The sequence below is a fragment of the Heliangelus exortis genome, chromosome 13 (assembly GCF_036169615.1).
Source record: "Heliangelus exortis chromosome 13, bHelExo1.hap1, whole genome shotgun sequence".
NCBI classification, from domain to species: Eukaryota; Metazoa; Chordata; class Aves; order Apodiformes; family Trochilidae; genus Heliangelus; species Heliangelus exortis.
In genome coordinates, this window is record NC_092434.1 from 1139350 (window position 1) to 1163108 (window position 23759).

The window sequence follows — 23759 nt, forward strand, 5'->3', positions numbered from 1 at the left end:
AGCCCCCGGCATCCAGGGACCTTCCCGGTGTTTCCTTCTGGTTTGTGCCTTTTGAACCTTTTGGGGGGGGTTTTGTTGTTGCAGAAGGGTGGGGAGAGGAGGCGGCTGCCAGGCTTTAAAGTGTTTCCAGCCTGGAGGAAGATCAGCCGTGCTGCCAGCCCTGGGACAATAAAGGTTATTAAATGTCAGGGAGAAATAAAGCTGCTTTTTTTTTTTCTTTCTTTTTTTTTTGCCCTTTTTATGTTCCCTCCCCCCATCCCCTCTGGCTGAACCCGCTCCGTGCTGCAGGGGGAGGTGGGGACCGGGTGCCTGGGGACATCCCAAGGACTGGAGATTCGGGATGGGGGGGTCCTGGCCATGAGTTGGGGACCTACAGCCCCAGCCTGGTGCAAAAGCAGAGAGAAATGGGTCCGTTCCCCGGGAGGGAAAAGACCCTCGGGGGCCTTAGGCTGCGGGATGCATCCAGCCACCTCCAGCACCGGTTCCTGACGTGTCCCCAATTCTTTGCCAAGGTGTTGGTGTTGGTGACAGCCCAGGAGGCGGTGACATTGGCCTCTGCCACACCTCTCCTTCCAGCCCCGTGCCCTCCCGGCTCCGGCAGCAGCAACAGGTATTTCCAGTCCTTCCCCCACCTCTGCCTGGCTCCCTATTTTGGGACAATTTTCCGGAAAAGCACCGGGTTCATCACCACCTCTCCTCGTTCATCTTTTATTTTGGTTTTTAATCGTGCCTTTGATTCATTTCCCTGCCCCGGCAAACTTTTGCAAAACTCTCTCAGGCTCTGCCCAGCCTGCACCCAACTCTCCGGGACACCCCGGGGACATCGCTGCCCGACAGAACCCTCGCACCCTTCGGGAGGAGCAGCACCCACATTTTGAAGGTAAAAAGCAAACTGGGGATCCCTGGGGAGGGAAGGGCAAAGCTGCCGAGAGGAAACATCGGGTGCCGATCCGCACCCCGGCGTGGCAAAGAAAAAAGGTTTGGGATGGCAAAAAAGTTGCTGGGTTTGATTTGTGGTTTGCAGCTCGGTGTTTGTTGGGTCTCTGAGCCCCAGGGTCGCTGGGCAGCGGTCCAAGGGCAGGTCCTGCGTGTTCCCAAGTTAAGGCATCTCCCCTGGGAAGCTGGTCCATGGCACCCCCCTGGTGCTTCCCTCTGTATTTTTACCTCCCCCGCGCTGCTGCCTGGCTCCCTCCTTTCAAACAGATGGCGGGAGTGACAATTACAGCCTGAAAAGACTATATTTATAAATTCCTTGTTGGGCTGTTACCCGGCATGTGAGAGAGCTTTACACAAACAGACAGCCGAGAGGCACTGCTGGCTGCTGGAACTGGAGAGGAAATTACACCCCTCCGGGAGCTCCGGGATGGGGTTTGCCAGGGAAGAGGCTTCGGTGTGCAAGTGGAAAATGAGTTCCGTTTGTGGTAAATTTGGTGCATGTTAAGAAATAATCCCCTGGGGGTGACTGGCACCCCAACCCATCAGAAGGAGCCGTGTTGCACCGAGCTCCAGGACCAGGAGGCAAAGCTGCCTCTGATGCCTCCTGGAGGGAATTTGGGTTGGTTTCCTCCTCTTCTGGGTTCCGAATGTGGAAGGTCTTAAAGCAAACCAAATCGGGATGCAGTTTCCTCCTGGGAAATAATAAAATAGGTCTTTTGTCCTCCCTGTCCCTGCCCCCGTGCTGCTGGTTGGGAAGGTTGGGGTGGTGATGCCCCATGGTGAGGGTTGCAGGGGATGCTGGAGGTGTTCAGTACCTGAGCTGTGAGAGCAGGGGGGGCTGTGGGGAGGTGACACCCCAGCGAATTTCTCAGGGGGCCTGCTCAAAATCCCACGTCAGGGTTTGGAAATGAAAGGAGAAGAATAACACTGAGTCTCCTGCCAGCACGCTGTGCTCTCAGCACCCACGTTCCTGGTGCCCTTCCCTTTGGTGCTGTTGCCACTGGCATCTCCCAAAACACTGGATGGATCCATCCTGAGCTGCTCATGTCCCAAACAGGGCCCAACGGGGCTGCCAGGGGCTCCTCTGTCCCACGCATGGGGTGGAGATGGAGCATCATGCTCCTCCTGGCCATGGTGGCATCACTGGAGGTGGCTTGTCACCCCGAGGCAGGCAACAGAGAGGGGACATAAAATATGCCTGCTGTGTGGGGCAAGCAGTGCAGGTGGCAGCAAGCAGCTTTTTTTGGGGGGGTTTCTGGAGGCACAGTGGGGTTTTCCCCCTCTGATGGAGCTGCAGTGCTGCCCTGCCACCACCTTCCCCCAGGAAATGGGGTGCTTGGCACCAACCTGGAGCAGGAAGCTGAGCTGTGCAACCTTTGCACTCCTGTGTTTGCTCCTCACCTCCTGCCTGGCATGGGCAGGAGGGAGCAGAACCACCTCCTGCTCCCTCTGCTCCCTGCAGCTGCTGCTCCTCGGATGCTTGGCCCTGCTCCCACCCCCTGCTTTATTGGGAAGGGAGAGGAGAGGGAATGATTTCATTGCAGGAAGCCTTCTTTGGGACCAACTCCTCGTGCAGGCAGCAGTGGGGTGTTTGCAGTGCCCAGCTACTTCTGTATTAAATGCTTGATGGAGCCAAACACTGTTCAGGGGAAGGATGGGGAGAGGAGCCCCACTCCTGCTGCTCCACCTTGGCCAGCAGCATCTCCCTGGGAAGGACTCATCCAGAGCTTCAGCTGCTTTCCTTTTCCCTGGCACACCTTCCTGATGCTCTGCAGGTGATGGGGACAATCATCCCCCCCTCATCCCAACTCCCTGCCTCCTGCTTCCCTGGCTGAGCTCTGCCCCCTCATCCTGCAGCAGATGTTTGCTGATGGAGAGGACCCCGGGGGAGGCTTTTTCCTCCCCTAAAGAAGTTAGCAGTGAGCAGCAGGGTGGTTCTGACATCTCTGCTGTGCTCAGCAGAAATGTAAGCAGCAGCTGGCAGTGCAGGAATGTCCCTCTGATGAGGGATCCCCTTGGGAAGGGCAGAGCATCACCCCAACCCAGCCACCACGGGGACTGTGGGTGCTGGCACCCCTGGAAGGGTTCAAGATGGGGCTTGGAGCAAGCTGGGCTGGCTGGAGGTGTCCCTGCCCATGCAGGGGGTTTGGGACTAGGTGATCTTTAAAGTCCCTTCCAACCCCATTCTGGGGTTCTATGAACAACCCACCAAATCGCTGGGGTTTTGGGGGTTTGTTTCTTAACCTGGCTCCCAGCTGGGATTTACTGGGGCAAACTGGAGGTCAGCTCAGGGCCTTGGGATTTTTTCACTGTGTCAGGTTAAGGTGGAGAAAACCACACAAATATGCAATGAAGGAGAAGCAGCTCAGGCCATCAGGAGGGTGATGGTTTCCCATGGCTGGAATGGTGATGTGCCAGCCAGGTGTGGATCCTGATCCTTCAACCATTCCATAAATGAGGAGAAGGAAGTCCTGGTGCAGCAAAACCTCGAGCAGGACTAAAGGAACAGGAGGCTTTTCCCAACCCTTGGACAAGCAGGACTAAAGAAACAGGAGGATTTTCCCAACCTTTGGACAAGCAGGACTAAAGAAACAGGAAGATTTTCCCAACCCTTGGACAAACAGGACTTAAGAAACAGGAGGATTTTCCCAACCTTTGGACAAGCAGGACTAAAGAAACAGGAAGATTTTCCCAACCCTTGGACAAGCAGGACTAAAGAAACAGGAGGATTTTCCCAACCTTTGGACAAGCAGGACTAAAGAAACAGGAAGATTTTCCCAACCTTTGGACAAGCAGGACTAAAGAAACAGGAGGATTTTCCCAGCCCTTGGACAAGCAGGACTAAAGAAACAGGAGGATTTTCCCAACCTTTGGACAAGCAGGACTAAAGAAACAGGAGGATTTTCCCAGCCCTTGGACAAGCAGGGGGGTTGGGGACAGGAGGGTCCAACTTAATGCCATCAGCCAGATTGGATTAGGGGGGATTTGCAGGGGGACAGCCTGGACCAGCAGCTTATTTAGGGTTTGAGCAGCCATGTCACAACCCCAAGGGGTGTTGCAATGTGCTGTTTCCCTGTGTGTTGAGTTGGGGTGTGGGGTTTGAAGGGTGCAGGGAGCTCCTGGGCTGGGTGTGGGGTGGTGAGGGCCCTGGGAGAGGCCATGGGAGGAAAAAAAGTACCAGGGACCTGATGTTTTCCTTGTCTTGTGAGCCTGAAGCCCAGGAGGTGGTGGAGGGTGAGTACCCTGTGGGGTTTCCTACTGCTCTGGGGCTTTTAAATGCAAATCCCTGGTGCAAGTGGCTCTGTGGGGCTGAGCTGTCCCTTTGCCCCCATCCCAGTCTTGTGCTTTTGCTCTGGGCACATCCCTGCCACACTTCTGCCCCTCTTAGCTGGAGCTCAGCTCCCCCCATGGGGTCAGCCCTGGCTCTGGGGTGTCTGGACCTGGGCTCCGGGGCTTTGGATCTCATTTCTTCTTCCTCTTGCTCTGCTCCCATTTCTTCCAGCAGGATTTGACATCCCATCCCTCTGGCTTGGAAACCTTGGCTCCTTTCTGGAGCTGTCAGCAGCTTCAGCTCAACCCATCCCTGCTCTCCTGGGCTGCTTTCTGCCCTGAAGCACACAAAAAAAAATAATAATTAAAAAAAAATTGCCCAATACTTCAGCAACTTCCACAAAAGAGCTGCTTCCCTTTGCAGCTGCTGGGTAGGGGATGTCAACCTCTGCTTGGCCTCTGTTCTTCTGCTTGGCCCCTGTTCTTCTTCTCTCCTGGTGCTGCAGAACCAACCCCAGCAGCTGGGAGCTTGGCACCCACCGTGGCTGGGCTCGTGTCCTGTGGTGGCTGGGGAAGGACCTTGTGACACGTGTGACAGCCACAGCCACCCCCCCAAGGCTGTGTCTGTGAAAAGGGGAACAGGGTGCTGAACATCCCAGTGGGTGCCAGCTCACCAGGACCATGGGTGGGACCCTGGGGGGGTCTGTGGGTGCTCCTGGGGTCCCTGTGAACCTCTTGGGGAAGGAAGTGGGTGCAGGAGGCTGGGTGGGGGGTGGCAGATGGGTCCTCCCTGTGCTGGGCACTGGTGAAGTTGATCCTGGAATCCTGGGGTCAGTTTTGGGTCCTTCAAGACAAGAAGGACATGGGGTTGGAGTGTATCCAGAGGAGGGGATGGAGCTGGGGAAGGGGCTGGAGCAGAAGGAGAAGGGGCTGGAGAAGTTGTGAGGAGCTGCTGAAGGAGCTGGGGGTGTTGATCCTGGAGCAGAGGAGGCTGAGGGGAGAGCTTCTGGCTCTCTGCTGAGAGGAGGTTGGAGCCAGGGGGGTTTTGGTCTCTTTGCCCAAAGAACAAGGGATGGGACAAGAGGAAATGGCCTCAAGTCGTGCCAGGGAGGTTTAGGTTGGAGATTTGGAGAAACTTCTTCATTGCATGGGTGATCAAACACTGGTCCTGGTGGATGGATCCTCATCCCTGGAGGGGTTCAGAAGATGTGGTGCTGAGTGATGGGTGCTGAGTGCTGTGGTTTGGCAGAGCTGGGGTGATGGTTGCACCTGATGGTTTTAAAGGTCTTTTCCAACCAGGATGGTTCTGTGATTGGATGGATCTTGGCTGAGGATGGAGCTGGGCAGCAGGGTCATTCCACCTCACTGAGCATCCCCTCTCCTTGGAAGGTGTGTTTTGGGGTGCTACCACCAGAGAGAGCTTTCCACAGGCTCCTTGGCACCTCTCAAACATCTCACATGGGTTAATAACCCACCCTGAGCCCTGAGGCAGAGGGGTTGCTGTGATCCTTGGCCTCTCCCAGAGGAGGTGATGTGCTCTCCCAGCTCCTCCTGAGGATGAATCCCCTGGGAATTTGGGCTGTGAGTTCCCAAAGCAGGTGAGGAAGGTACAAACCTGCCCATCCTGGTCCATGAGGAGGGGTTTGGTTCAGCACCAGGAGTGGCCCTGCCAGCACCTCAATGGAATTTCCCATTCCCTGTGCCCTGGGGCAAACCTGAGGTCAGGAGCAGAATGGAGAGGTCCAACCCCTGCCCCCCAAATCGTGGTTCAGAGCTCAGGTGTCTGTCTGGGGGAGGCAGTCAGACCCCCCCATCACCTTCTGCAAAACCTGGGGGCTCTGGGCTGGGTTTTTCCACCTGACTTGCAGTTTCTAATCCCTGACTTGATGCCAATAATCCCCCTCAGCACACAATCCATTAGTGATGCTCTTGGATTTCTGCTCAGCTCCAGCTCCACGTCCCCAAGGCCTCATCCCATCCCCCCCCTCCAGTGGAGCTGTTTTGCAGCCCCTGGCCCCATCCCAGCTCTCTCCAGGAGGATGCTCAGTGGCAGGACTGACTCACCCAGCCCTCTCATCCCTCTGCTTGGCACCAAAAAACCATCTGAAAAGCCACTCTGGAGGATTCTGTCTCCTGGCCAAGGCTGCTGCTGTGCTGGGGATGCTGCAGTCCCCTCTGCAACCCTCTGAGCTTTCCCTGGGGACCCACAATTTGCTGCTCTGGGTGCCCCTGGCACCTCCTTGGGGCAGGGGGGTGAAATGGTGATGTTTTATCAGCCAAGGTGGTTGTTTGCCCCACCGTGGGGTGTCACTTGTCACTGTCCCCCTGCCCCTGGGGGGGGGGGGAGGATGCTCTGAAAGGGGTGGGTGTGTGGGATGCTGGAGCAGGGATGCTCTGGGGACACAGGGACTGTCACTGTCACTGCCTGGGAAGTGCTGCAGAACTGGGGGTGGGGGGGGGAAGCTGTTGCTCCCTAAAGTCACCCCCCCATTCAGGGGGATCCTGAGCAAGCAATAATTTCTCCAAGCAAGCAATAATTCCCCCGAGTGCTGCCCTCATCCAGCTGCTCTCCCCCTGTTTCTCCTCCCTGCTGGGGCTTTTCTCCCCCCATCTCAGTTGCCATTTATTTTTTTTTCTCCCCCCCAATCTCAATTGCTATTTATAATTTTATTTCACCCCCATCTCAATTGCTATTTATTTTTTTTCTCCCCCATCTCAATTGCTATTTATAATATTATTTTTTCCCCATCTCAATTGCCATTTTTTTTCCTCCCCCATCTCAATTGCTATTTATAATTTTATTTCTCCCCATTTCAACTGCTATTTATTTTTTTTCTCCCCCCATCTCAATCATTATTTATAATATTATTTCTTCCCCATCTCAATTGCTATTTTTTTTTTCTCCCCCCATCTCAATCGCTATTTTTATTTAATTTTTTTTTTCTCCAAACGAGGGGGAGCAGATCAGGTCACCCCCCCCCCTCCTCAGGGGGCTGAGTGATGGGGAGGCTTCAAACCCAGAACCCCCCTTGGATGCTGCAGAACCCCTGGTTCTGCTCAATATTTGGGCTGTCTGGATGCAGAGGGGCTGGTTTGGAGGAGGGGGGGGATGATTAATCCATCTCCAAGGCTTTTTATTTTTTTTTTCCCCTGTGCTGCAGGGGGGGGATCGGGATGATTCGGGGGGGGGGGGGGGGAGAGGATCGGGATGGTTCGGAGGGGGGGTTCGGGATGGTTCTGGGAAGCCAGCCATGCTCAGCCATCCGTGCCAGCCCTGGCGAGATGACACAATGGAGGTTATTTATTCCTTTTTTTTTTTTTTTTTTTTTCATCCCTTTCCTCCGAGGCGGTGCGGGCTCTGCGCGCAGCCGTGCGTGGGCACCGGGAGGGAGGAGGGAAAGGAGGGAGGGAAGGGAAGGGAAAGGGACACCCAGACAGACACACGGACACACGATGGGGACCAGAGGGAGGGATCCCATCCTCCTGGTGTCCCCAGCACCGTTCCGTGCCGGATACACCGGACCCAAGTGATGCTGCTGCCCCAGCAAGGGGAACCGGAGCTGCTGGGGGCAGGTAACAACCAGGGATGGGGATAGGGATAAGGATGGGGATGGGGATTTGGGGGGGATGGGGATTTGGGGGGGACGGGGATGGGTGGGGATGGGGATTTAGGGGGGACGGGGATGGATGGGGATGGGGATTTTTGGGGCATGGGGATGAGGGGGGATGGGAGCTCTGCTGTCACCCCAAGGACAGCCCCTGGTGCCATGGTTCCCCTCGCCTTGGTGAGACTGAACCCATCCTTTTCCTCCATCATCACATGGGAAAGGGGGGGGGGGGATGGATCTGCTTTTTCTCAGCTCAGCAGCCCCCCCCTTCCCCCTTCCCCCAGCCTTTTAACCTCACCCTGGGGACATTCATCCTCACCAGGTGGGATGCAGAGTCCCCAGGTGCCCCCCAGCCATGCCCCTGGGGGACATTTTTAACCCCAAACCCCATCTCCAATGGGAAGGAGGTGGGGGCTGAGTGCATTCAGGGAAACCCCCTCTTCCCCCCCCTTCCATGGGCTTTTTGGGGAGCCAAAATACAACCTGGGCCCTGGGGGCCTGAGGGGAAACTCTTTGGGGGTGAATGATGGGAATTGCAGGGATTTTGGGGTTCCCTGGAGCTGCGTGTGTGGGAGGTGGGGTGGGGGGGATGAAGAGCTGCTGGCAAAGGAGGAAGGAGCAGGGGCTGCTGGGCACAGACGTGGGGATTCTGCAGCCCAGCTCTATTCAAGAGACATTTAATTCCCCTCTGAAGTCCAAGCAGACCCAGGGAGCTGCCATCTGGTGTCTGATGGCAGTGGGAAGAAAAGGGCTATTTTATTTTTTTTTTTTAAATTTATTATTATTATTATTATTTGGTTTTTTGTTGGTTTTTTTTTTTTTTTTTTCTTCTTGCAAAGCTGGGAGCTTGCTGGGCTTCAGGTTGCCTGGCAATGGCTCCATTGGGGCAGCTTGGCCAAGAACCCCTGGGTGAAAGCTGATTTTGGGAGATGTGGGTGGGGGGCAAAAAGGGGTCAGGAGAAACATTGCAGCTCTGGGCAGACCCAGGGGGACCCATCACCTACCCAAAAATCCTACCCTGGGGGTTAGGAGCCAGGCTGTGGGCTCCTTATCCCACTCCCCATCTCTGGGAGCTGGGTCTGGCATGCACTGAGTCTGTGTGGTCTCTGGTCTCAGCTCAGAGCCTCCCTGGGGTTCGTTTTTTGGGGGTGTGGGGGAAGATTTTGATGGAGTTGGAGGAGCTGGAACTTGAGCAGCTTGGGCAGCATCTGCTGCAAGGGTGGCTTTGGGGACAAGGGAAGGGTGAAGGGGAGCAGATGGGGACAAGCAGCCCAGGAGGAGGAGGAGCTGGAGTTTCCTCCAAGTCTCAGGGCTCATCCAAACAAGGAGGTTTTTTTGGGGAAAGGGGCGTTTGAAGAGGAGGTTTGGTGGGGTTTGGGGCGGTTTGGAGGATGTGGCACTCGCTGGGTCCGTGTCCCTCAGCCCCAGGGTGTTGGCATGGCAGGAGGGAGGCAGGGGAACAAGACTGACCAGTTCCCTTGGAGGAAACAAGCTGTTCCCTACAGGCACAGGGAGTTCTCCTGGCCAGGAACAAAGCTTTGTCCCTGGAGCCTCCACACAGCCCTGCCAGGCTGGCTCAGCACCCATCAGGATGGACCCATCGTGTCCCCAAGCCTGGAGGAGCTGCTGGGGTGGGCACAGTGGAAGAGATGGGGGGGGATCCAGGGTCTGGATGTGCTGGTGGGGGATTTGGAGGGGTCTGGATGTGCTGGTGAGGACTCTGGATGGGTCTGGATGTGCTGGTGGAGGTTTTGGAGGGGTCTGGATGTGCTGGTGAGGACTCTGGATGGGTCTGGATGTGCTGGTGGGGGTTTTGGAGGGGTCTGGATGTCCTGGTGGGGACTTTGGAGGGATCTGATTGTGCTGGTAGAGGTTTTGGAGGGGTCTGGATGTGCTGGTGGGGACTTTGGAGGGATCTGGATGTGCTGGTGGAGGTTTTGGAGGGATCTGGATGTGCTGGTGGAGGTTTTGGAGGGATCTGGATGTGCTGGTGGAGGTTTTGGAGGGATCTGGATGTGCTGGTGGAGGTTTTGGAGGGGTCTGGATGTGCTGGTGGGGGTTTTGGAGAGGTCTGGATGTGTTCTTCAGTTTAATTACAGTTTTTTTAATCCCCCCTGATGGCTCCAGGCTGCAGCACCATCTCTGAGGTGGTGGGGGGGATGGCTGGGAAGCCTGGGCACCCACAGCAGCTGCCAGCATCTCAAAATACCTCTTATGGCCTTGGTTGAAGGGCAGAGCTTTGTGGTGAGCTGGTCAGTGAGTTGTTTAACCCTTTTCTGACCTTCTATGAGCCAAAGGCACTCCCTAGGCTCAACAGGACCCAGCTGGCAGCCCAGAAAGTCAGCTGTGTCCTGAAGCAAAACCAGGGGTCACCATCACTCCAGAACAGTCCTGGAGATGTTTGGAGCAATATCCTGAGGTTTCTGTCTGTCCCCTGTGCTCCTGGGGTGGTGGTGCTGGGTTTCTGCTCTGTCCTGCCCAGAGTTTGGAGCACAGGAGGCTGGGGGGAGACTTTCTGGCTTTCTGCAATCTCTGGAGAGGTTTCCAGGCTCTGGAGATGTGGTGCTGGTGGGGTTAGTGCTGAACTCAGGGCTGGGTTAATGGCTGCATCACTTGTCACCTCCCATGGCAGAACCAGTGTACCTAAGGACACAAGTGACATTAACAAAGAGGTAGCTTCAGGGCAGACCTTTCTTTGGCTCTGTTTTTGCTGCCCTGGGATGTGGAGGTGCTGGAGCATCGTGGTCCATCATTGTCCATCATGATCCATCATGATCCATCATGATCCATCATCCTCCATCATCCTCCATCACTCTCCATCACTCTCCATCACTCTCCATCACTCTCCATCACTCTCCATCACTCTCCATCACTCTCCATCACTCTCCATCATGGTCCATCTCCTGTCTGCTCTCTGGAGAGCAGAGCTGCAGGGTGACAAACCCACCTGAAGGGTGCAGGAAGCATTCCCTGGATCTGCCTCTTCCCAGAGCTGGTGGGGAGCACCCACCTCCACCTGCCCAGTTCACCCCTTTCCTCTCCTTTCCCCCTGCTGATGGGCACCCTGGGGACACCACAGCTGGCAGCCTGTGGTCTCCTTGTCCCCAGGGGTGATTCACTCCTCACCCTTCTCCTTCCCCTGTCTTTCAGATGTCCCACAGTAACCCAGTGGTCCCCAGCAGGACCTGCCTGCCTTAGCCAGCCCTTCCTCCCAGCCATCCCCCCGGCCATGGCCTTGGCACCCCAGTGAGGCCCCAGAGGACAAGGACCAGGTCCCATCACCACCACCACGTCCCCTGGGAGAGCCATGGAGACCCCCATGGAGGTGCCCGTCGGGAACCTCATCGACTTGGACACCGAAACCCCCCCGGGGGTCCCCTCGGAGCCCTCTCCCCACATTGCCCCGAGTGACAACGGGGACACGGGGGAGATGGAGAGCGATGCCACCGAGTCAGCAGACAGTGACAACGACATGGGGGACATCCCCAGGGGCTGGGGCAGCTACAGACGTTCCTCCTCCAATGAATCCTTCTCCTCCGGGCAGAGCACGGAGTCTGCCCGGGACCAGGGGGCAGCTGAGCACCGGGATTTCATCCGCCACTACGTGGAGAAGATCTTCACGGGGGGGTGAGCAGAAGGGGACAGCCCATGGGATGCCAGATGAGGGGTTTTCCCACTCCAGGAGTCACCTCTGGTGTCCTTTCCCCCTGTGTGGCCCTGTGCTCCCAGCCCTGGGGAAGCCTTGGGGTTGAGCTGGGGGATGCAGGGTCTGGTTTGTGCCCCTCTCTTGGGTAGATCTTGCACCCCCAGCTTCCCCCTTTTTTCCTTAATCCCCTTTTTTCCTTAATCCCTTGAGGGGCTCACCGTGGGGTGGGTGTCACCATGCTGGGGGTCTCCATCTCCTCTCCCCCACTGAGCATCTCTGCTGATGCTCATGCAAATGCCAGCAGCTCACACTTGCCCCTAGCTCTGCCTCCACAGCCCCTCATCCCCCAACCCCTCATCCCACATCTCCCAACCCCACATTCCCCAAACCCCCAGCCCCACATCCCCCCAGCCCCACATCCCCCCAGCCCCACATCCCCCCAGCCCCACATCCCCCCAGCCCCTCACCCCCCAATCCCTCATCCCCCAGCCCCACATCCCCCAACCCCACATCCCTCAGCCCCACATCCCCCAACCCCTCATCCCTCACCCCCCAGCCCCTCACCTCCTAACCCCTCATCCCACATCCCCCAGCCCCACATTCCCCAACCCCCTAGCCCCTCATCCCCCCAGCCCCTCATCCCCCCAACCCCACATCCCCCAGCCCCTCATCCCCCCAGCCCCTCATCCCCCCAGCCCCACATCCCTCCAACCCCTCATCCCTCCAACCCCTCATCCCCCTAACCCCACATCCCCCAACTCCTCATCCCACATCCCCCAGCCCCACATTCTCCAACCCCTCATCCCTCATCCCCCAGCCCCACATCCCCCAACCCCTCATCCCCCCAGCCCCACATCCCCCCAGCCCCACATCCCCCCAGACCCACATCCCCCCAGACCCACATCCCCCCAGACCCACATCCCCCCAGCCCCTCATCCCCCAGCCCCTCATCCCTCCAGCCCCACATCCCCCAATCCCCCAGCCCCTCATCCCCCAGCCCCTCATCCCTCCAACCCCTCATCCCCCTAACCCCACATCCCCCAGCCCCTCATCCCTCATCCCCCAGCCCCACATCCCCCAGCCCCACATCCCCCCAGCCCCACATCCCCCCAGCCCCACATCCCCCAGCTCCCTGGCTCCTGCCAAGCCGAGCGTGAGGAGCAGCCCCGGGGTTGGTTTTGCTGGGGGGCACAGTGCCTGTCTCTGGAGCTCAGCTTCTGCTCGGGCTGTCCTTGGCTCTTCCCTTCCCCTGCTGCCTTTGGGAGGAAATGAAAAAAACCACAAAAAAACCCCCATAAGCCCAAAGATGACAAAATGGCTCCTCCTTTTCCCATCTTCCTCTGCCTTCCCCCCAAATCCAGCATCACAGCTGCCCAGAGGGATAACGTGGGAGGGGGTTGGATGGAGAGGGGTGGTGGCAACATCCTCAATTTTAATGGTGTGGGTTGGGTTTGGGGTTGGGTTTTGATGCTTCTTTTTTTTTCCCCTGTTCCAGAGAGGATTTGGACCAAGAAGAGAAAGCCAGGTTTGGGGAGCTGTGCAGTGGAGAAAATGGGAAGGGCAGGGAGTGGTTTGCCAGATATGTGAGCGCCCAGGTAAGGGAAGGGTGGGTGGAAAAGACACCGACCTCTACCAGGGCTTTGGAGCAGCAGGGAATTTAGGAATGTTTTTTGGAGGGGGGGAGGGAAAGGGCTTCAGTGCAGGGAGATCCAAAGGGGACTCGGTGTCCCTGGAGGCAGGGCAAGGTGTGCTTGTTGCTGCGTGGAGCAGAAATCACCTTTTTCTGTCTCAAATTCAACCCCACCAGCGCTGCAACTCCAAGTGTGTCTCGGAGCAGACCTTCTACCGCCTGATGCAGTCCTTTGCCCTCGTGCTCTTCGAGTAAGTTGAGGTCTGGGGGCTTGGATGAAACCACAAAAGCTCCTGGGATGGGGGCTGTGGCTTGAGGAGGGACAGCGAGCAGGAGGATGCTCGGGTTGTGGGTGTCTTCACCCCATCTCCCCCCTCTCTCTCTCAGGTGTCACCAGATGGATGATTTCAGCCCTGCCAAGAACCTCATGACCATGTGTTTCACCTACTACTACCTGGGTAAGAGGTGCCAGAACCCTTGGGCTTTGCTTGGGCTGGAGACCAGTGGTGAAATGTGCCCTGTGCAGTGGGGAGTGGATGGGTACCCAAACCTGGCTGCTTCTGGTTGCCTCCTGGCTCAAGCAGAAAAGTTTCTGTGGCCCAGAAGCTCTGCAAACCTCCTGGAGAGCCTGGCTGGGGCTCTGCTTTGCCATTGAGGGATATTTGCTCCCCAGATGTTCCTCAACCCTGGGCTGTGATGTGAACCCCTTTGGGTCATTACTGGGTGTGTGGTGGTCACTCCTCCACTGGGGGGATGGATTTTCCATCCCAGACAGAGGGGATAAAGACCTTGGAGACTCAGGATGGGGTCTGGGCTGTTTTCATCCAGCTCCTGGTCTCCAGAATAGCTGGGAGGGGATCTGCAGCACCCAGCACTGAGCTCCTGCCATGTTTCCTGCAGGCAAACCCCACGTGCTGCCCTTGGAGGCCAAGGAGAAGCCCATGGGCAGCATCGACTCCTACCTGAAGTCTGCCAACAGCTGGCTGGCTGAGAAGAAGGACATTGCAGAGAGGCTGCTGAAAACCACCTCAGCCAGGACAGAGAATGTCAAGGGCTTCTTCGGGGGCCTGGAGACCAAGCTGAAGGGTCCTGTCCCCAAAAAGAGCGAGTGAGTGCCCACCCGGGGGGGTGGGCTGAGGCACGGGGTCACAGGGTGACCAAACTCCTGGGTGTAGGGTCACCACGAGGCAGGGGTTGTTGTGGCTGTGGGAAGACAACCCCAAGCTTGGTCTGGTGCTCCATAGCTTGGTCATGGGGATTCTGATAGTCTGGGGGTCCCTGGCCATGGAGATGGGGAGTTCTGGGGGATGGTGATGATGCTTTGTGGTCTTCTGCATCACCTCTGTGTGATTGGGGTGGACGTCCCAGTGTCCCTCAAGCAGCTTTTAGGGGACAGTAGTGGTGTGGGAGCAGGGGGTGTTTGAATGAAGGGGCAGAGGGGTTTGGTGCAGGGGCTGTCAGGGGGACAGCATCTCAGGAGCTGACACTGCTTTCTGTGCCACAGAGAAGGGGAGGAGAAACCCAAGGAGAAGCTGAAGAAGAGAGGTGAGTGGGGCCAGCACTGCTGCTGCATCCCTGGGGAAGGAACAGGAGTTGGAAGTGGTAGGAGGTGATGCCCAGCACTGATGGAGTTGTGGGATGGGGAGAAGGGCAGGAAGGACCTGAGGGCTGAGGGAGCTGGGTCTCTTTAGTTTGGAGAAAAGGAGACTGAGGGGTGACCTCATCAATGTTTTCAAATATGTAAGGGGTGAGTGTCAGGGAGATGGAGTTAGGCTTTTCTCAGTGGTGACCAGTGATAGGACAAGGGGTAATGGGTGTAAATTGGAGCATAGGAGGTTCAAGTTGAATATCAGAAAAAATTTTTTTACTGTAAGGGTGACGGAGCCCTGGAACAGGCTGCCCAGGGGGGTTGTGGAGTCTCCTTCACTGGAGACATTCAAAACCCACCTGGACACGTTCCTAGGGGATGTACTCTAGGGGGCCCTGCTCTGGCAGGGGGGGTTGGACTGGATGATCTTTCGAGGTCCCTTCCAACCCCTAGGATTCTATGAGTCTATGATTCTATAATTCTATGATTCTATGACCAGTGCTGACTCCTCAGTGCTCCAAAGGAGGTTTCTCATTGTTTTGGAGCTATCCCAGCTCCTGTCCCACAAGGACATCTCCCATTGTCTTGTCCTCAGAGGCAGAAATCACAGAGGTTTGGGCATCCTCCCCCTTTGAGCTTTTGTGGTAGCTCTGTGTGCTACCAGCCCAGGGGTCCATCCAGTCCTTTGAGTGTCCTCCTGGGACACCTCGATCAGAATGAGTTTCTGCCCACCAGAGGCAGCCACAGGTCCTCTTCATGTTGCTGAGGATGAGTATTTGGTTTGCAGACCTTGTCATCACAGCTGCCTGGGGGCCAAGCCAAGAGGGGTGTAAAGTCTGGGCATGGGTGAGAAGGGGGGGGGCATCCAGACCTCAGGAACCTACAAGAAAAACTGGGGAGGGGGTTGGGACAAAGGCTTGAAGGGATGGGACAAGGAGGAATGGCTTTGGACTGGAAGAGGGAAGATGGAGGTGAAATATTAGAAAGAAATTCTGCCCTGTGAGGGTGCTGAGCCCCAGGTTGTCCCCAGAAGCTGTGGCTGGGGGTGTTGAAGGTTGGATGGGGTTTGGAACATCCTGGGCTGGTGGGAGGTGTCCCTGAGCATGGCAGAAGGGCTGGAACTGGGTGGGATTTAAGGTCCCTTCCCACCCAAACCCCTCTGGAATTCTGTGGGTCCGTGTATCCCTGTATCCCCACAGTTTCCATGCAGAGCCCAGAGGAGGAGAAGAAAGGAGAGAAGATCTACCTGTACATGCACCTCAAGCAGCAGCCCATCTGGTAAAGCCTGGCTCCTGCTTGGCATCTGGACTCAGGGAGAGGCTGGGGGGGATGGGAGGTGTGAGCATTCCCAACCTCTCCTTCCCCACAGGCACAACCTGAGGTTCTGGAACGCTGCCTTCTTCGATGCCGTGCACTGCGAGCGCAGGAAGAGGTCCCCAACCACCAGGTAGGACACGGCCCCTGGGAACAGGAGGTGCCCTGTCCCCTCCAGCCCCACAGCACTGCTTCTGATGGCTTCTAGACCATGGAGAAACGTTCTGCTTTCCACCCTGGAGCTGTGGGGTGGGTGGGTGAGATCCACATCTTCTGAGGGATCTGGGAGCACGAAGGTTTTCTTGCTCCTTTTGCATTGGGTTTTGGGTTTTTTGGTTTCTGTTTGGTTTTTTTTGTTTGTTTGTTTTTTGGTTTTGTTTTTGGTTTTGTTTTTTTTTTTTTTTTTCCAAGAACAAAACCCTAGAGGTGTGTCCAGAAGAACCTGGCCCAGGGTTTAGGTTTTTGGTGTTCATTTGCAAGCAGATCTGGGGGAAGATGCTGGGTGCAGCCCTTTGAGGAGGTGCAGAGGGGATGTCTTGGGTCCTGGTTGTCCCTAGGAGGGCTGTGGAAGTGCTGCCAGCACAGCCTGGGGACCAAGGTGGGGAAAAAGATCAGGATAAACCCTGGAAAGGGAAGGGGCTGCTCATTCCAGGGGGTGGCTGAGCACCTGGATGCTTGGGCATGGGGTGCAGGGCTGGGTGAGCTGCTCCTCAGGCTCCTGCCCATCACCTCCTGCTCCAGCACGGAGCTGCCACGAGGGCTGGAGCAATTCCTTCCTCCATCAGCCCATGCCTGGGAAGTGCTCTTGGGATCAGATTCCTCCAGCTCAGGGCATTCCAGCAGCCCCTTTTCTGAGCAGTCAGGGCACTTCTTGATGCAGCCAACCCTTCTCCATCCTCCCCAGGGCCCAACTCGAGCCACCACAGCTCTGGCTCACCCCATGGGATGCTCCGTGCATCCACCAAAATTTATCTCACCCTTTATCTCCACCATCAGCCTCTCTCCTTTGTGCCTTTTTTATTGCCTGAGGGAACCTCCCCACCAGTGGGATCAGAGCTGCTTTGGCTTTGATCAAGCCCCAAATGAGCAGCAGTGAAATGTCTCAGGGCCACCAGGAGCTGCTCCCATGGCTGAGGCTTCTTCCCCTGGAGGAACAAGTCCCACCAAGCAGCTTGGGGTATCTCAGGGGGGTTGGAAGGGGGTGGTGAACCCCCCTCAGTCCTCCAAAGGGGATACTGGAAGCTACTGGGGGAACTGGGATGCGGTTTGCTGGACACGGGGGATTTAAATCCCTGGCAGGAGGAGCTTGGGGGCCCCTGGGGTGGGTTTGAAACTCCAAGGATGTTTTTTTTCCATGGCAGGGTCCCTGCTGATGGGTTTGTGACCATTCCCATCACTGGGGGGAGGTTTGATCTCCTCTGGGGTGGGTGGGCAAGGGCTGGTGTTACGGGGGGGGAGGAGGGTAAGGGGGAAGGAACCCAAACTAAATCCCTATTTTTGTCTCTTTCTTTTCCTCTCTCTGCCTCTAACAACCTCCTTCCACCTCTTCTTCTCTCCTTGCCCCTCTCCATCCCCTCTGTCTTGCATGATCTTGCCCCCACCACTGGTTTTGGCCCCGTTTCTGCTGCCACTCCAGAGGGAACGCTGGGGAGGAAGAGGAGCAGAGGTGTGTCTGGCCCCGGACTCGGTGCTTTAAGTGTCCAAAAAGCTCCCTTCAGGACCAAAATCCTGCCCTGGGGAGGTTAAAAAAAAAAAAAAAAAAAAGCATAAAAAAAAAACACCCAAAAAAAAAAACCACCCACTTTTTTTTTGGGGGGGGGGGGGGTCTGAAAGGTGTTTTTCCACCCAGGAGCTTTGACTTCCTGGGTGTCACCTTTTCCAAAAAGGGTTGGAAAGGTTTCCACTGGGTTCCTCTGCCATGTGGCTTTTTAAAAAGGACCCTGATGGGCTTCAAGCTGAGCTCTGATGTGGGAATCAGCTGCCCAGCTGCTGGGAAACACTTCCCCAGGCAGGATTTGGCCATGAACTGAGTCTCTCCATGGAGAAAACATCTTCCCCCCCCTCCTCCTCCTCCATCTCCTGTGCTTCCTGCTTGCTCCCAGCTTCTGCTGGAAAAAAAAATGGTATTTTTCTTTTCAATGCTCTCTTGGAAAGCTCCAAAGCAGAAGGCAGAGCTCAAATATCCAAGGCTTGAAGCTGGGAATGGTCCCTGCTCTCCTGCTGGAGCTTGGGATGCTCCACCTTGGAGCAAATCCCTCGGGGAGCCAAGGGGCTGTAAGAAGCTGAGCAGGGAATTCCCAGCCTGGTTTAGGAACCCAGAAGCAACTGGAAGAGTTTTGGTCCCAGGGCACCTTGCTCAGGGGGACAGGGGGGGCTGGAAGCCATTCCCAGGGATCCAATCCCACCCTCCTGCTGCTGCTCCCCAGCTCCAGGTCGTGCCCAAGTTTTCCTGGTGAGATGTTATTCCAGCCCTGCCACGCTGGGATGAAGATGGAAGTGGTTCAGGGGAGGCACACAGGGGGTTTCCCTCTTCCCAGGGGAAGATTTTTTTTCCCCCAAAACATAAAAAGGCAGGAAAAAAGCAAAAAAAAAGATTTCCCAACATGCTGACTCGGCCAGGGCAGCAGTGAGATCTGTGAAGTTCTGAGCTCAAAGGCCTTTTATTTGGTTTCTTTTCAGCCTCCAGGCTTGGATGTGGTTTTTATTATTATTTATTTGCTTAGCGTGAGATTCATCTGGGAGAAATTACACCTTTTTTTTCCTCCTTTTTTTTTTCCTTCTTTTTTCTCTTTTTGTTTTCCTTCTTTTGTTTTCCTTCTCTCTCCTTCTTTTTTCTCCTTCTTTTTTCTCCTTTTTTCTCCTTCTTTTTTCTCCTTCTTTTTTCTCCTTCTTTTTTTCCCTCCTTTTTTTCCTGTCTTTTTTCTTTCTTCTTCTTTTTTTCCTTCTTTTTTCTTTTTTTTCTCCTTCTTTTTTTTCCTTCTTCTTTTTTCCTTCTTTTTTCCCTTCTTTTTTCCCTTCTTTTTTCCCTTCTTTTTTCCCTTCTTTTTTCCCTTCTTTTTTTCCCCTCTTTGTTTTTCCTTCTTTTTTCCCTTCTTTTTTCCCTTCTTTTTTTCCCTTCTTTTTTCCCTTCTTTTTTCCCTTCTTTTTTCCCTTCTTTTTTTTCCTTCTTTTTTTTCCTTCTTTTTTTTTTCCCTTTTCCTTCTAAAATTCCCTTTAAACACATCACAGAACCTCCCACAACCCCCCAAACCTCACCCCCGGGGCTGCCCCTCTCAGCTCAGCAGCATCCCCAGGCCCAGCCTGGGCTGTGTTGCCCGGGGTCCCTTTTATGGGCTCAGCCAACCTGAGCCCCCCTCCTCTCCCAATTTCAGCAACACGACCCCCCCCCTGGGGCTGAGCCCCCCCTCTCTGGATTTACCCCCAGACCCTTTATTCCCAGCTGCTCCTTCCCCCCCAGCACAGCCCCTTCCATCCTGCTTGGCCAGCTGCAAACCTGCCACCTGCTCCTGCTCTCCTCCTCTTCCTTTCCCATCCATACAACTATTTTTTCTTCTGCTTTTTCCTTGCTTTTCCTCCTCTTATCCTTGGCTGGAACCTCACCTGAGTTCTTGGGAAGGGCTTGGCTTTTCCTTGGGGCTGGATTTCTCCCCCCTCTGTGCATGCCCTGAGCTCCCTCTGCCACCACCCGAGCCTTGCACGGCCGCAGTGACATTTCTGTGACATTTTCTTCCCAAGTGGGGAAGAAATCCCGGATGGGGACTCCCCTGGTCTTGGTTGCAACCACCCACAGCTTCCAACCCCTCTTTCCCTTCAAGGCAATCCCTAATTTGCCTTTGCCAGGGAGCTGGAGTGGAGCTGGAGCATCCTCAGGGCCAGGCTGTGATTTGGGAAGCCAAGGGGTGGGGAGGGGGGATGGGAGCCTCCTGCCATCCTAGGGGGATATTTTTGGGAAGCATCTCAGGGATTCAGAGCCCTGCTGCAGGTGTTTGGTACCCTCCTGGCACTACCCCCATTCCAAGGCTGGGGAGGCTTCAGCAGAGGGATGGACACCTCCAACCCTGCCACCCCTCCTCTTCTTGTCCCTCTTGCCCAAGAGAGGTGAGAAACCCAAGCTCAGGGGTCAGTGCTGTTTTCTGGGGTCTCCAGGAGAAAAGCCAAGGTTGAGGGTGACTTTCTCCTGGGGTGTCTCCTGCTTTGCCCCAGGGTGAGAACTCTTTGGATGGGTGGAGGTGTGGGGCCTCCCCCAGCACCCCCAGTGGCCAGAGGAGCTCCCAGTCCTTTCCAGTCCCTCAGGGATGGGGTGGGGGGCAGGGGCTGGGGTTCTTGGGGTGCTGCTGAGAGGTGCCTGAGGGGTCTGATGCCTTGCAGGGAGAAGTGGTGCCACATGAGCCAGGAGGAGCGTGACGACAGCCTGCGCTTCAATGAGAACATCACCTTCGGGCAGCTGGGGTGAGCAGGGCACCAGCAGCCTCCTGGGGCTTCACCAGCCGTGCTGGGACACCCAGCAGAAGTTCCCCCACTGGGGACATCCCTCAGGGTGTAAAGAATCATAAAACCATGGGATGCCTTGGGTTGGGAAAGACCATTTAGTGCCAACTCCTCTGCCACGCCCAGGGACACCTCCCACCAGCCCAGGTTGCTCCAAACCCCATCCAACCTGGATTTGAAGGCTTCCAGGGATGGGACAGCTCTCTCCGGGCAGTCTGGGTCAGGGTCTCACCAAAAGTCTCACCAGGGTCTCACCCCCTGCTGGGGTCTCACCAAGGATGCTTGATGTTTCTCCCTGGGCCCTGCTCCTGCAGCTCCAGGAGCAGCAGGGACCTGGGATGCTCTCCCTCAGCCAAGCATCATAGAACCATTAAGGCTGGAAAAAAACCCTTCAGCAGCCTCCTGGGGCTTCAGCAGCTGTGCTGGGACACCCAGCAGAAGTTCCCCAACTGGGGACATCCCTCAGGGTGTAAAGAATCATAAAACCATGGGATGCCTTGGGTTGGGAGAGACCTTAATGACCACTTAGCACCAACTCCTCTGCCATGCCCAGGGACACCTCCCACCAGCCCAGGTTGCTCCAAACCCCATCCAACCTGGACTTGAAGGCTTCCAGGGATGGGGCAGCTCTCTCTGGGCAGCCTGGGTCAGGGTCTCACTCCCTGCTGGGGTCTCACCAAGGATGCTTGATGTTCCTCCCTGGGCCCTGCTCCTGCAGCTCCAGGAACAGCAGGGAGCTGGGATGCTCTCCCTCAGCCAAGCATCATAGAACCATTAAGGTTGGAAAAAACCCTCAAGATCATCAAGTCCAGCCCTAATCCAACTCCCACAACCACCAAACCATCTCCTGAAGCACCACATCTAAATGCTTCTTGAGCACCTCCAGGGATGGGGACTCCAGCACCTCCCTGGGAGCTCCCTGGGTGTCTCAGCACCCAGGCCGAGGGGCTGTGGGGAGGAAGAGGAGAAGGGCTGGGGGGGTTGCTCCATCCCTCTTCAAAAACCTCTCCCATCCCCTCCTCAGCACCTTCATTCACAACATGCTGGCCTTTGGCTTGAACAAGAAGCTCTGCAGTGATTTCCTCAAGAAGCAGGCGACCATCGGCAACCTGGATGAAGGTAGGGGGCAACCTGGGGGGTGGGCAACCCCTTCCCGAGGGGCTGGAGGGATGGATCCCACCTCTCTGACCCCCGGGATGCTTCAGCACCACCCTTCCAGCCCCCTTTTTTTCTCTCCTCTGTAGAGCAATACAAGCTGCTCAGCGACCACATCGAGCAGATGGCCACCGAGTAGCCACGGGGCTGGCACGCTGCAAAGGGAGGTGGTGGCCAAGAGAGGTTGGGGAAGGGAGAAACCACCCCCCCCCCCTGGGGCTACCTGAACCTGAAAGTGGGCAAATATCAAAAGAAAAGGCAAAGCAATCAGCCAGAGAAGCTGCAATAAAACCTGCATGATCCTCCAGCAAACTCCTGAGCTGCTCCAGGGCTGGCTGTAGAAATAGGAACCAAACAGCCCCCCCCCGGCCCACCCCCCCCTTTTGTTGGATCCTCCCACTTCACTTTTTGGAGTAGGTAGTCTCAAAAGTGTGTTTTGTCACTTAAAAAACAAAACCAACAGCAACAAAAGACCAAACAACGAGAGGAAAGCAAAAAGCAAGTGACTGCTGCAAGCCCTGGGGGGGGTTGAAGGGTGAATTCTTGGGTCTGCAGCCCCCTCCCTGCCCCATGAAATGCTGCTGGGGTTTTTTTTTTTTTGGGGTGGTGCCAAATGTCTTTGGTGCTGGGTGACTTTCTGAGGCTCCTGTGGGAAATCCTGAGGATGCTGAGGCTGAAAGCTCGTGCTGCTTTTCCCAGAGGGAGCTGGAGCAGGGATGTGGGAGGTGAGGGATCACATCCAGCCCCCCCAGGGAAGGCTCTGCCTTGGCTGGGACACAGCTGCCTCCGGGGGGGGGCACAGGGTGCTCACAGCATGGGGCTTTGTGCTGGCACAGCAGGAGATGGCTCTGGGGGGATGCAGGATCCAGATGTGGGGGGATGCAGGAGCTGACTGTGATGGGATGCAAGATCCAGCTGTGGTGGGATGTAGGATCCAGCTGGGATGGGATGCAGGAACTGATTGTGGTGGGGTACAGGATCCATCTATGGGGTGGGATGTAGGAGCTGTCTGCAGGATCCAGATGTGTTGGGATGCAGGATCCTGATGTGCTGGGATGCAGGATCCAGATGGGATGGGATGCAGGATCCATCTGTGGGGTGGGATGTAGGAACTGTCTGCAGGATCCATCTGTGTTGGGATGCAGGATCCAGCTGTGTTGGGATGCAGGATCCAGCTGTGATGAGATGTAGGAGCTGTCTGCAGGATCCAGATGTGTTGGGATGCAGGATCCTTATGTGTTGGGATGTGGGAGCTGACTGTGATGGGATGCAGGATCCAGCTGTGGGGTGGGATGTAGGAGTTGGCTGCAGAATCCAGCTGTGTTGGGATGCAGGATCCATATGTGTTGGGATGCCAGATCCAGCTGTGTTGGGATGCCAGATCCAGCTGTGTTGGGATGCCAGATCCAGCTGGGATGGGATGCCAGATCCAGCTGGGATGGGCTGCCCAAGGCAAGAGAAGGTCTTTGGGTCAGTCTGGAGCAGGCTGTGATGTGACCCCTGACCAGTGCCATGGGCACTGCAGGGCATTGCTGGGAGCTGCATTTCCCAGTTTAAGGCTCCTTGGGAGCTGGAGGAAAATCCTTCCCTTGGGAAACCTTCCCTGCACTGCCTGGGTGGGTTTGGACCTCTGGGCAGAGAGAAATCATGGTTTGCTCCTTGTGAGTCTGGAGGAAAAAAGCAGAAAAGCCACGGTGTGAATCAGCAGCATCCCTCACCCCCAAAATGCCATCCTAAAAAATAAATCCAGGGATCATCAGCCCGTTTCCCCCATGCTGCCAGCTGTAGCCCCAATAAAACAGCAGACCAGGGTGGGTTTAGTGATGTAGCTCTCATTTTCTCCTGGGTTTCCCTCGCTCCTGGGATTTTGGGGCTCTGCTCCATGCTGGGTCTCTCAGGAAGGCTCAGATCCAAACTTGGCTGGGCCCAAAGCTGGGCAGAGTGAACAAAAACCCTTCTGGTGGGCAGAAATATTCTGGAGCATCAACATCAAGCAGCTCAACACCAAGACCTCCATCCTGGAGCATCCCATCCCTACAGCATCCCTGAGTCTGTCTCCACTCGGCTGTTTCTCTCCATTTCTTTGTTATTATTTTGTTTATTTCCAAGGTGAAAAGACAACAA

At 55.9% G+C, this 23759-nt stretch overlaps 1 protein-coding gene across 5 annotated transcripts; it reads left to right on the forward strand.

Annotated features, from left to right (window-relative positions):
• The first annotated feature begins 385 nt into the window (after positions 1-385).
• On the forward strand, positions 386-21947 carry KIAA0513 (KIAA0513 ortholog). 5 transcript variants are annotated; one of them, XM_071756559.1, is made up of 14 exons: positions 386-610; positions 779-880; positions 10965-11441; positions 12956-13055; positions 13268-13341; positions 13478-13548; positions 13991-14198; positions 14595-14635; positions 15878-15956; positions 16048-16125; positions 17629-17658; positions 20361-20441; positions 21505-21599; positions 21725-21947. In XM_071756559.1, exons 3-14 carry the CDS (start codon positions 11122-11124, stop codon positions 21772-21774), a joined length of 1227 nt encoding a protein of 408 aa, XP_071612660.1. In that variant the 5' UTR covers positions 386-610; positions 779-880; positions 10965-11121; the 3' UTR covers positions 21775-21947. The 5 variants fall into 5 exon arrangements, with proteins under 5 accessions (XP_071612660.1, XP_071612659.1, XP_071612661.1 ...); XM_071756558.1 differs by having other exon boundaries at positions 386-880; XM_071756560.1 differs by lacking the exons at positions 386-610; positions 779-880 and adding an exon at positions 4043-4170.
• The last annotated feature ends 1812 nt before the right edge of the window (positions 21948-23759 follow it).